The following is a 13,205-nucleotide window of genomic DNA, read 5'->3' as shown; positions in this document are numbered from 1 at the left end:
ATCTTCATGAAACTTGCTCAGATGATTTGTCCCAATGATATCTTGAATGAGTTCAAAAATAGTAACCTTGGCTTGGAAAACATGGCTGCCAAGGGGCGGGGCATTTTTCCTTATATGGCTATATATGGCTATAGTAAAATCTTGTTAACTTTTCCGCATTATATAAGTGCTCACAAAGTTACATAACTTGTAACCGTCCTGTGACCGGTTCATTTTCGTAAGCGAAGGAGACCGCACTACCACACCTGGATAGGACAGTTGAGTTCCATAATGGTTTGGATCGGTAAAAAAAACATGACCGCCATGGGGGATCTTTTTCATTATATTTATATAGTAAAAAAGCTTGTGAACACTCTGGAAGTCACATGTTTTGCCTAATCATCATGAAATTTTGTCAAAACATTAGTTGTGTGGATGTCTCGGACGAGTTTGAAAATGGTATGATCAGTGAAAAAACATGGCCGCCAGGGAGTGGGGCAGTTTTCTTTATATGTATATAGTGACAACATGTGAACAGTCAAGAAGACACATTTTTCCCAATCTTCATGAAATTTGGACATATCTTGGAAGAGTTAAAAAATGCTTCAGGTCTGTTAAAAAAAACATGGCCGCCAAGGGGCCATTTGTTGTTCATTCTTCATGATACTTGGTTAGAACATTAGTTCCATTGATATCTTGGGCTGCAAAGAACAGGTCATTTCTTTTTATCTCAGGTGCGCGACTTTGAGCCTTTCAGGCCCTCTTGTTATCAATTACGCATCGGTAAAATGTATACACTGTGTAGTTTGAAATGCAAAGTAAAAGGGTGTTGTCGTTTTTTTGTTTTTTAAAATTGATAGTTCCACTTTTGGTAGCAAAGTTTGCACGATATTGCTGGGTATTTTGACAGATATAATGCATTTTTTTCAAACAATAATCAATTTAAATCTAGCAGATTTCGGTTAATATGCCTTTAAGAAAATGAAAGTACGTGGAATTAAAATGTACCAGTACATGGAATTAAAATGTACCAGGCTTTTCTTGTCATGTATTTTGGCCAACATAATGATATGAAATAAACACGGAAAGCACGACGAAGCGTTTAAACATGTGGTCTAGCAGGGACCCAATACAGTTTGTTTTGGTAACTGGGTCTAGTGATACATTAGTCAGGGACGTATACCAACGAATATAGTTGTTTCTCGTTCTCCGTTTGATTTATCATTTGCTTCATTGGCAAAGCCCACCTTTACCAAACAAATGCGTGCATCTTTTGGCCTAAAGGTGCGTATCGTAGGCAATCAAAACATTCACACCACGACGCGTGATGCACGCATACGCTGCATGCACGATAAAAAAGGTTATAATTATTATATCAGATTAATAAAGAATGCTGAAAACAAAATGTTAATTTGTTGTAGAAAGTTGCAAACTTCTGTACGAAGTTGTTGGCAAACATTATTTTAAAAAATAATTCAATGATCTTCGCGTCATCATTAGGAAGGTTACATATCACTTCAACAATACACGAAACTATATTTTTGTATAATTTTTATACAAGAACACTCTTCCGCCAATCTTCGTAACAGTAAACTAATTTACAAATCTTAACTAATAAAACGAAACCAACGCGGTACATCAACACGTTCACAACACAACTTCTGTATTTAAAATAAAATTTGACATATAAACGACTAAGAGAGCGAATATTGCGACAATCGTAAAACAAAACTAATTTAAATGTGAAATGTTAAGCATTTTTTCAGTATATTTTCGATTTAAATTTGTTTCATGGTAGATCTACGCTTTCGGAACGAACCGAATGTTTAATATGTAATTAAAAAAATAATCTGATTGTCCTTTTTTACTTTGGAATAAATATAATGGTGAATATAGATGGGTTTTCCATGATTTCGTGATAAAAATTAAAGAAAACGTAATTAAAGCATGACATTAAAAAAGCAAATCGATGTGTTCGTTACGCAGTTGCTCCCCTTGCAAAATTATGATATTCAAATATTGGAGTCATCTCCCTTGACGATGTGATATTCATATCGCCGTAATCGCGAAAAAACCGCACCGGAAGTTGGCGTTTTTGCCTCCGTGTGGCTTATCGGTTCAGATTTGACGCGGCAATTTTTGAGAATCAGTAGAAGGTGAAATTATTTACTCACGAACCATGTTTGGACGCGATATAAGGAACATTGGTATCGTAGGCTGGCGAATTCCGAAAAACTACGGAGCTCAATAAAATTATAACCACCAATCCCATATTAAAAATTATATCATTAATCATAAAGAAACCAAGGAACTTTAATAATTTCAAAGGCAACTTTGAATGCAATTGCGTATTAAAAAGTTATTAACACCAAACGAAGTGCGTAATTTTTCACTAAAAATGCTTTTTCTCCTTAACGATTTTCTCTACTAGGACCATTTTTTCTATCAAACAAGTATAGTTAAAACTACATAATACTTATGTGCCATATTGACGTAGCTCTATATGGAAAGGTAGAAATTGAAAAAACGCCGAGTCGCGAAAACATGTAAAAATAGGGGTCAAAATTTCGCATTTAATTAAGGGGAAGTAACTGGTGACCGTTAATGAAAACCATCGAATGCGTCAGTTTGGAGAGCGAGTTTATGCATCTATGTGATTTTAAATCCATTTTGTCTACCAATATATGTTCAGTTTAGGTCCAATATTACACATATTATAATTATTTATATTTAGTGTCACAATTAAGCATGAAAACAGGTCCCAAAGTGCGCGACCCGCAACATTTTGCCACCAATTTGAGTTACCTCCCTTGGAAATATCGAATCCGCCAATCCGGGTTCCTTTACTCAATGCGCGGGCTTTAACATTAATTGCTTTTCACATACCCATGGTTGCCATGTATCTAACGGCTATGATTACGGCTAATATAAAGGGATTCTAGTGTTATGAACTTCATATCCATTAAAAAGCTGATAACACACCATATCATGAATAAAGCACAGAATGCGTGGACGAAATGGGGACCTGAAGCGTCTCTGTGCGAACATAGCGCACAATAGAAACCAAACTATATTTTATTGTTTTATTCGGTTTAATAGTTACGATAATGGTACAAACATTTGACGATGACAATATCAGTTTAACAGCAAAGTAAACTCATTGATGTCGAGTACTGATCTACAGTGAAGATTACCAATCGATTATATTTAGACTTGGACATGTCAATGCACAGAAAAGGTTAAAAACTATCGTAAATTCATGTGATATCAATTAAACGTTATGTCATTTCTTCAATAGGAACAACCTATTGTTATAAAATACATGGCTTTTGTATGTTGTTTGGGTTGAATGTTTTAAATATTTCGAACTTTATTTGTATTTAAATTAAAGATGGAAATAGTATAGACAAGTAGAAATTATTGTAGAATACACTGTAGCAACAGAAGTAAATAGTTCACAAATGTGACGATTGTATTGATAATGGGACCAAGAAATCTTGGCCAGGGGATAATCTAGTTTTAACTCAACCCTGTTTTTTCCAAAATACAGTCCACTCTCGTTATCTCGAAGTCGGCGGGAACAAGAAAAAATATCGAGATAACGAGAGTTCAAGATATCCGATTAGGCGTTTTCAAAGAAAAAATGAGACGAAAATTTACCTTGTTTTTAACACCTAAATACCTGCTAAGTGGTCTAACTAAAGCCGTCACCACGTGGCATAATACTCTCTACCTGATATATGCGCGTTTTTACGAGGTACGATTATTTTTGCTATTTAAATGCTTAAAATGACGTTTTTAAGTATTACAGAGTTGCATGAACACATGCGGTTATAATTTTTCTAAACTGTCGAGTAAACATCCGGTAATGTTGCTATTTAAAGTTATGATGCAATTGACGTCCAATCAAGACGAGGGTTTTCCAACTGAACATGCGTAAATCACGTTCCGGAATACTGAACTGTACATGCACATTTTGTAGTTCGAAATGCTAAGTTCAATCGATTACTAGTACAGGATCAAATAAAAATTAAAAGCCATTTTGAGTCTTGTCTTTATTATCTTTATTACTCAACATCCCCAGATCTACATACAGGCTGTGTATTATTTGCAGTTAACTGATGTTTAAGTGACAGTTAATGTGACAGGCCTTACTCAAGTGTTAAGGGCTAACGACACTACACACGTGCGATCATTGATGCAATTAACGGATCAATTTCCTACCGCACAGTATCGTGAGCAGCCGGGCGAAGCGGGGCGGTGAAGAATCAAAGAAATTTGTTCTCACCTTTTGCCGACACTGGAACAGTTATTCGCACTTCGAGACAAACCACAGTAAATACCTGTAAAAGCGGGACTCGGGACAAAATTTTATATCGAGATATCGAATTATTCGAAATAACGAAAATCGAGATATGCGATGTTTATTTATATAGATAAAGAAGAAAAAAAGTTGGGACATTGAACTTACTTCGACATATCGAGAATATCGAGATATCCGATGTCGAGATAACGAGAGTGGACTGTAGATGATTTACCAAGAAAAATTTAAAATATCTTTAAAACTGTATCAACAATAAATAAATAAATTGCAACAACATAGCAAACATCTGTAGCTTTACAATAACACCAAACAAATAAGTCACATTATGAAATGGGAAAGACAAAATATTTTTCATTCATATCCCATTAGAAAACATACAAATAAATTGTCCCAACATTTGCTCAAAGATTCATTAAAGAAATGTGTTTTGAGTTTGATCAGAAAATGAAGCATTTATTATCACATTTTTTCAGAAAAAATCAAGACACATAGCTTCCTTTGTGACTTGTTAAAAGAGTATGAATGTAAAGATCTGCCCACCATTCAATGAACGTTCAATTTCTCATGCAATTTTAGTTCAGGTAAAGATGGAAAGAAATAATTATTTGACACACAAAAGTTAACATTATTTGATGTATGTATTTCACATGATTAACGGCTCTTTTCATGTATACCTCAGTTGTGATCCAGTGATTTGTTTGCCCAATTGGGAAAAGTACCTGTACCATACAAATTTGAGAAAAAATATCACAAAAACGCTAAAATTAGGAAAATTTGCACCATGTTATCTTTAGTTTGGGAACTTTGGGTCTTTTAAATTGCTTGGTATAAATTGCACAAAAAATTCAAACATTCATTTACATGCATTTTGGCTTGAAATGTTAAGTTTGAGTACTCATTTTATTTCTTCATTTTAAGATAATGCAAGTTTGGACTAAAATTGACGAAATTTTTCTTTCCTTTTGGGAATTTTTTAGAAGAAAATCGGAAAATTAGTAGTTTTTTCTCAATTGTGAGAGTACCTTTTATTGGTACTTTATAAAGAAGCAATAAGAAGTTGTGATCAATTTCCAACAAGCAACTTTGCATCATCATCATACAACCTGAACAAAAGTAAACACTGCTTATAATATTAACAACACCAAAATTAATTCATACAAGATGCTTATAGCAAAAACTGTCACCACTTTCAGTCAAATCACCTTAAAACCTCATCATCATCTTAAATAAATTTGCATTTAAAGAAACATTACCCTTTAAGCACAAAATATACACTGCTATATCTTACATACCAGTAATCACAAACAACAACAACAACAAGAAAAACAACAACAGACTGGCCAAATCACTTGATGTTTGTCTGTTTTTTTCAAAAGGAATATTAGGTTCCGTAGAGTAAGTTTAAATATAACTCAATTTTAGTTGCAAAACACATATAATTATGTTTCTTTAATTACAAATTCTACACTTCAACTTTTAATTCAATTTTTTATCAAGGATTTTTTTAACCTTTTCCTCAAATTTCCAAATTTTCCCCCGATTTTTGCCACATATTCAATAGTCTTAAAGGGAAAATGTTTCACCGATTTTTCTGTTTCACATAGTTGATGGATACCCTTAACAGCAAAAACAAAAACAGCAAATACAAAACAAAAAGATACCATATTACTTAAGCTAAAATTTATTTTACATCACCAGGCCTTGAAGACTTGACCTGTAAGAAGTACAGACTTTATAAGAATAAGAGAACAATAGAATAGACCAAAATGAATGAGACATGTGTCCATAGGGCATGGAAAAAAATTCACTCTTTTCTCAAAACTATGATCATGTCAAATTTACTGGACCTTTAACAACAATAGCACAAAAGCATACACATGTAAACAGAAATTTCATATACCATATCATCAAGAGTTTTCCCACATTTAACATAAACTAAATTTATTTCTAGATTGGTAAAAAGGTTTTTCTTAGATTTAGTTTAACCCTATTTATTTTTGCTCTCTTGCATTGAAAACTCTCAGTTTATTGAAATGCTCTTAAATCCATTGTCTGGGCCTAGCAACCAGTACATTTTGTAATTAGTGTCTTTGGGGGAGATCTAAAGATCTCTCCAACAGTGGGGTTAAAACCGATGAACTCCTTGTCGCTAGATGGACATCATATCCATTACACCATGGGGACCTTAATTAAATTTGACCGGGTGACCTTGTTTTCAACACATGTAACCCAAATTCAATATCAGATTTGAAAGTGTCAAGATGAAAATTCTGACCAAGGTTGCCATGGAGTAGTGGATATGGTGTCTACCTAGCAACCAATAGGTCACAGGTTCGATCCCCACTGTGGGAGAGTTTTTTAAATCTCCCCCAAGGCACCAAGTACTGGTTCTATGTCCCAGGAAACGGAATGGATAGCGTTTCAATCAGCCATAGGCTTTCGATGCAATTGAGCTAAAATTAATAGGTTTAACCCTTTGCATGCTGGGAAATTTGTCGTCTGCTAAAATGTTGTCTGCCTAATTTCTAAAATTAGCATTTTCTTAGATTTTTTTCAAAGAATCTTATCAGAATAGCAAACAGTTTGGATCCTCATGAGACGCCACGTTCTGTGGCGTCTCATCTGGATCCAAACTGTTTGCAAAGGCCTTCAAAATTCGGTTCCCGCACTGAAAGGGTTACACTAAACTAACAACATGACCAAGTATGATCTAGATTGAGTCATACTTGTAACATCTAGGGTGGTAACAAGGTTTTGTAAAATTAAAATACAAAAGCTAGTACATGTACTTATTAGTCTAACATTTAGTTAATTGTTTACAAATTCATTTTACGAAAATGTATGCATATGTATGTTTGTCTGATAATTTGTGCTATTCGTTTTATTTTATATGTTCTGTAAAATAAAAACAAGAAAAAGAATCGTTTTATTCCACCGTTTGTTACGAGTAGAAATATATTGCTATCTGACTAGTTTACGTTTTTAAGTAAGCCTGTAACCAAACCATGCGAATTTTACAACGTTTTATTTTTAAGGAATCAAAGAAGTCTTCTGTCAAATGTTTATTTCGAATTATCGTTAATCCAAAGTTTTTTTAACGGTTCCGACGACTTCGAAATAACGGTGTTGAAGTGTAGTCAAACTAAACCATAGACTATGATAAAACAAAGTTACATATGTGTATGATAAACCTTTTACATGATTTAAAAAGTAGCAAAACATTTTACCATTCTTGTGTTCATTCAGATTTTTATTTATTCTTATTTAAAAAAGTGTTTGATGATAACAGGCCCTTTTAAGATCAATCACACGTACAATGGTCTTCAATGTAAAGAACTTCAATGCAACATTTAGCGCACAAGCAAAATATTGTGCAGATATTCACCTCTTAAAAACATGTAAGCAATATCACTTGATGCTATAGACTAGATTGGTTTTCTATTACATAGAAAAAGTAACAATTCTTGCGATAAAAATAAACCTATCTATTTATAAAAATTTGACTCCATATTAGACATATGTGCGAACAATTCATTCACCTTAGAATATGACGATTCATCAAAGCATTTCAGCACCTCATCCATATCGGCGACACAATTCAACTCCAAATCTCTAACATTCTTAATTATCGCTGAAGCCTTGGCCTCACTCTGAACTTGCAATGTCAGCAATTTCTCGTGTGCAATATAAAGGGGATGCCTTCGCTCGACCTTGCCTCCAAACCTCGGCTGTTTTCTGGCAGGATCGTCCGCACCGTGATCGGGCGACGTCGTCAAGTGACCAATCGAAACGTTAGGCGTGAATATGAACGGCTTAAACATGCTGACTGCTGGGTCGGGAGTGCCTGTGAACCAATGGCAGCAAGGCATGCCCGTTGCTATGGAGGCAGAGGTGCTGTTTCTAGGTAACATGGAGACCTGACTACCGCAGGTGCCAGATTGCCTGTTGATGCCGCTGTCCGTGTCCCGGAGTATGTTCATCATGTCGGTCACTGAGAAGGTACCTGAAATGTACGAGAGAAAATCATGATCACCCGCAATATGAGCCTTGTTCTGGGAAAATGGGGCTTAATTCATATGCGTAAAGTGTCTTCCATGATCAGCCTGTGTAGTATGTACACGCTTATCTGGGACGACACTTTCCACTATTTCATGAAAAGCATGCAACAAATAGAGACTCTCTAGAGACTTTTTCCTGGGTAGAACCAGAAATTAGTGTCTTTGGAAAAGACTTGGGAACGCTCCGAATGGCGGACCAAACCTTTTAGTTTGTACAGTCCAACAGTTAGCTAGGCAGACATCCATTACACCTCTGCGACCTTTCAGTTTGGTAATGGGTAATATTATCACTACATGTAGAAAGGGAGATAACATATGCACCAGCATATGTAAAAATTAATAGATATCATTTTTAAGGAATTTTTAGTGTATAACCATTATAGTGGGTGATAAATAGAGAATATTACAAGAATGTAGTTTTCCAGTGATTTGGTAAGGCAAAAGCTGATTGTGTTATGTTAAGGTTTAATAAGATTTCCCTCAATAAAAAAATGCAAAGTCATCAAACACCACCGCTTGTAATATTCTAATTACTATTATATACCTGCTAACAAAAAAATAAAAAATAATAAAAATTGAAAAACGCTATTTTAAGCCCATGCATGCATCGTATAAGGTACATGTGCATTGACAATGCCATTGTTTAAAATTAATCAAAAATTTCAACTGATCTTCAATCTCAAAATTCACAGTATTCAGAGCTGTATCAGGATTGTTATTTTGCTCTTTGTCATATTGGGATCTTATTTTGTATGGACTGTCCACTTCTTATTATTAATATTATGTGTAGCTTAAAATCAGTGATAAAATATTTGGACTCAAACATGAAAATTCTTCCGCTGTCATTTGCCAAATTTGCCAGTGGTAAACATTTAACAATTCTGGAAATTAAAATAATCTTTTGCCGAAAACATGCGGTGAATGTATTTACTATTTAGAGCCGTACTAGATAAAATCTGCACAAAGTCTTAATGAATAAGAGTTAAAAATGTTGTTAATGCTTCCCACCTACCATTCTCTGCATATTTCTTCATCAATTTTCGGCCGTTACAGAATCGTAAAATAACACTGGACATGGAATCCTGGTCAAAAACTTTTGCAAAGTTAAACTCGCCATCTTCAGGATTGTACAGTTTGAGGCCGGTTGCCTTTTCGACCAGATTTGGGGAAGACAGGTCATATTTTGTAGTGATTGTCAACTGGTTTGATATGTTCCTCACCCCTTCTGCAACGAGAAAATGTTGCCAAATCTTTCAACGCAATATTATGTGACATTGGAATAAGACTTCAAACTTGGAGTAAACTGTTATGTTTTTTTTAACAATCATTAAATGCATTTACACATTGTATTTATTGATGTATTGATATTGATTGATACGAATTTGAATTTAAGTGGTAACAGGTAAATTACACATTAAACAAAAAATGCATTCTTAATTTAAATGGGCACTTGTTAAAAATCATGCTTCCTATCACATTAATTTTGATAAATTGAAATGAGACCTTTTATATGATCATAACTCTGTTTATGTATGAAAGTGAGTCCTCCCATTATTTTAGTGTTTGGGAAAAAGTCATTTGATTTGATAGCACACATCAAAAGACGGAAAAAACAACAACACAAAACTACCTACATGAGCAATCTTAATAAACCAGGATTCAACAATAAAATCTGATGTCTACTAGACCATAATTGACGAAGCAAATAACCAAAATTGTGTCACATTTATTCAGGATGTATCAGAAAAATATCAGTAAACACAGAAAACTTATACAAATTTATATAAAACTATAAAAGTGCCAGGATTGTTTGTGATCATTTTTCCCTGTAACGAGCTTGCTGCAATGTTACCTGTGACCCTTTCTGCAACCCACAATTTCCCGGCCGTCTCCAGCACCCAGGCCTCTGTGCAGTCAGCAATGATGAAACTGTTGTGGTAGTACATGTCTCCACCCTCCGCGCAGGCTCCACCCTGACCGTGGGTCTCCAACAGTGCTGTGATCACCTCCAGGCTTTCACGGGCACTTGACCCGCGTTCCAAGCCTAGCCTAACAGGGGAAATTGATATATGATATTTTATATATGAAGTAACAGAAAAGAGAATATTAGTTTAGTGTTCAATACTACTGCACAAACTAAAAACAAGAGCTGGGTTTGTGAAACACAATGCGCCCTATTGCACTGTGGAGCCACACAGCAGCTATATCCCAATTGAAAACATCATGACCATGTTACTGTCCATTGATATTTGACAAAGTTACGGTCCATGGAAAGCATCTGAAAGCATTTTTGAAAAAACAGTTATTATAGAGAAAAAATAAATGGATCAGAATCAAACTCACATTTCATCTGTAAGTAATGTAGGTTGACTCGCACATACCAAAAATCAGCTAAATATCTGAAGGCTTTTCTTTCATGAAAACCTCTGTAAAACAGTTATTAAAGAGTCCAAGGCCCGTACATTTGCAAAAAATCAATAGACCAAAACGAAGCTAATACTTCATCTGTAGGTAATGTAGGTAGACTCACAAACCAAAAATTAGCAAAATATCTAAACGAATTTTGTGAAAACCCCCTGGTATAACAGTTATTATAGAGAAAATTTCTATGTCCAATGCTCATAACTTCGACAAAAATCAATGGACTTACACTTCATCTGTAAGTCATGTAGGTATGACATGTCCAATATCATCGCACGAAATTTAGAGGTCCATTCTTGGTAGACATTATATTAATCATAATTCTAACCTTAAGAGGTCAATTCTTTGTAGACACTATATTAAACTCAAATCTAACCTTAAGAGATGCATTCCTGATCATGAAGACACTATATTAAACTTAAATCTAGCATTAAGAGATCCATTCCCAGTAGACACTACATGTATATTAAACATATTTCTAAGCTTAAGAGGTCCATTCCAGGTAGACACTATATTAATCATAATTCTATTTCTTCAGAGGTCCATTCCAGGTAGACACTATATTAATCATAATTCTAACCTTAAGAGGTCCATTCCAGGTAGACATTATATTAATCACTTAAGAGGTCCATTCCAGGTAGACATTATATTAATCATTATTCTAACCTTAAGAGGTCAATTCCAGGTAGACATTATGTTCATCATAATTTGTACCTTAAGAGGTCCATTCCAGGTAGACATTATATTAATCATAATTCTAACCTTAAGAGGTCAATTCCAGGTAGACATTATATTAAACTTACATCTTACTTTAAGAGATCCATTCCTAGTAGACACTACATGTATATTAAACATATTTGTAAGCTTAAGAGGTCCATTCCAGGTTGACACTATTTAAACATATTTTAAACCTTAAGTGGTCCATTCCATGTAGACATTATATTCATCCTAATTCTTACCTTAAGAGGTCAATTCTCGGTTGACACTAAATAATATTAAACTTAAATCTAACCTTAAGAGTTCCATTCCCTGTAGACACTACATGAAATTAAAATCAAACCTTAAGAGATCCATTCCCAGAAGGCACTCAGTGTAATCCTCGGCTCCATTCAGCTTTGTCCACACTGCCTCGTTACCTATGACAACGCCTTTCTCGTTGGCCCCCATTTCTGCGCCCCACATCCAGGCTGGTTTGCTGAGGATCACCGCATTGGTGCTCAGCGCATGATCCACCTCTATGTAGGTGCACTAAAATGGTGAGCATTAAGTGAAACAAATTAAATCATGAAATGGAAATAACGATTTGTTTCTGTTAATTCATTTAGAAAGAAACATTATAGGATATGTTACTTTTATTTAATTTCAAATGTTTGGCCACTGGCTTCAAAGACACGCTCATATTATTTTACATTACAGAAAGACACTTGAAGAAAGAAATTAAAAAATGCATCAATGCAATTGCAATATTATGCTATCCATTTACACAGAACATTAATTTGTGTGATTGTTTATTACAATTAAGTCATTCTTGAAACAAGGGCTGTTTGTAAAACATGCCTGCCCCCAAATGGGCTGTCAGTTGTAGTGGCAGCCATTGTGTGAATACGTTTTTTGGCACTGTGACCTTGACCTTTGACCTAGTGACCTGAAAATCAATAGGGGTCATCTGCCAGTCAAGATCAATGTACTTATGAAGTTTCATGGTCCTAGGCGTAAGCATTCTTGAGTTATCATCCGGAAACTATTTTACTCTTTCGAGTCACTGTGACCTTGACCTTTTACCTAGTGACCTGAAAATCAATAGGGGTCATCTGCCAGTCATGATCAATGTCCCTATGAAGTTTCGTGATCCTAGGCGTAAGCATTCTTGAGTTATCATCCGCAAACCATTTTACTGTTTCAAGTCACAGTGACCTTGACCTTTGACCTAGTGACCTGAAAATCAATAGGGGTCATCTGCCAGTCATGATCAATGTACCTATGAAAGTTCATGATCCTAGGCTTAAGTATTGTTGAGTTATCATCAGGAAACTATTTTACTATTTCGAGTGACTGTGACCTTGGACTTTGACCTAGTGACCTCAAAATCAATAGGGGTCATCTGCCAGTCATGGTCAATGTACCTACGAAGTTTCATGATCCTAGGCATAAGCGTTTTTGGGTTATCATCCAGAAACCATCTAGTGGGGACGGAGACCCCACCACAACAGTACATAATATAATTTGCAAGTGTGGTCCTAAACTGCATCCAAGACCGAGTCACTGTGACCTTGACCTTTGACCTAGTGACCTCAAAATCAATAGGGGTCAGCTGCCAGTCATGATCAATGTACCTATGATCCTAGGCCTAAGCGTTTTTGAGTTATCATCTGGAAACCATCTGGTGGACGGACAGACCGACCTACCGACATGTGCAAAACAAT

General features: G+C 35.2%; 1 protein-coding gene and 1 long non-coding RNA gene across 6 annotated transcripts in view; one reads left to right on the top strand and one right to left on the bottom strand.

Moving 5' to 3' along the window:
* Positions 1 to 5,003, top strand: part of LOC127856326 (uncharacterized) — a 39,691-nt gene extending 34,688 nt beyond the window's left edge. The window contains exon 2 of the long non-coding RNA XR_008037966.1: positions 4,885 to 5,003. This is a non-coding gene — a long non-coding RNA (uncharacterized LOC127856326). The remainder of the gene's footprint in view (positions 1 to 4,884) is intronic.
* Positions 1 to 13,205, bottom strand: part of LOC127856315 (secernin-2-like) — a 67,622-nt gene that overhangs the window by 35,472 nt on the left and 18,945 nt on the right. The window contains exons 3-6 of one of the 5 annotated variants that reach the window (XM_052392455.1): positions 11,843 to 12,030; positions 10,214 to 10,410; positions 9,374 to 9,586; positions 3,285 to 8,306 (exon numbers count right to left, since the gene is read on the bottom strand). In XM_052392455.1, coding sequence (XP_052248415.1) covers positions 7,789 to 8,306; positions 9,374 to 9,586; positions 10,214 to 10,410; positions 11,843 to 12,030 — 1,116 coding nt within the window. In that variant the 3' untranslated portion in view covers positions 3,285 to 7,788. The remainder of the gene's footprint in view (positions 1 to 3,284; positions 8,307 to 9,373; positions 9,587 to 10,213; positions 10,411 to 11,842; positions 12,031 to 13,205) is intronic. The other 4 variants (XM_052392453.1, XM_052392452.1, XM_052392451.1 and 1 more) reach the window with 4 other exon arrangements.

Source organism: Dreissena polymorpha, chromosome 13 (assembly GCF_020536995.1).
Source record: "Dreissena polymorpha isolate Duluth1 chromosome 13, UMN_Dpol_1.0, whole genome shotgun sequence".
Lineage (NCBI taxonomy): Eukaryota > Metazoa > Mollusca > Bivalvia > Myida > Dreissenidae > Dreissena > Dreissena polymorpha.
This window is presented reverse-complemented; position numbering and strand designations above follow the sequence as displayed.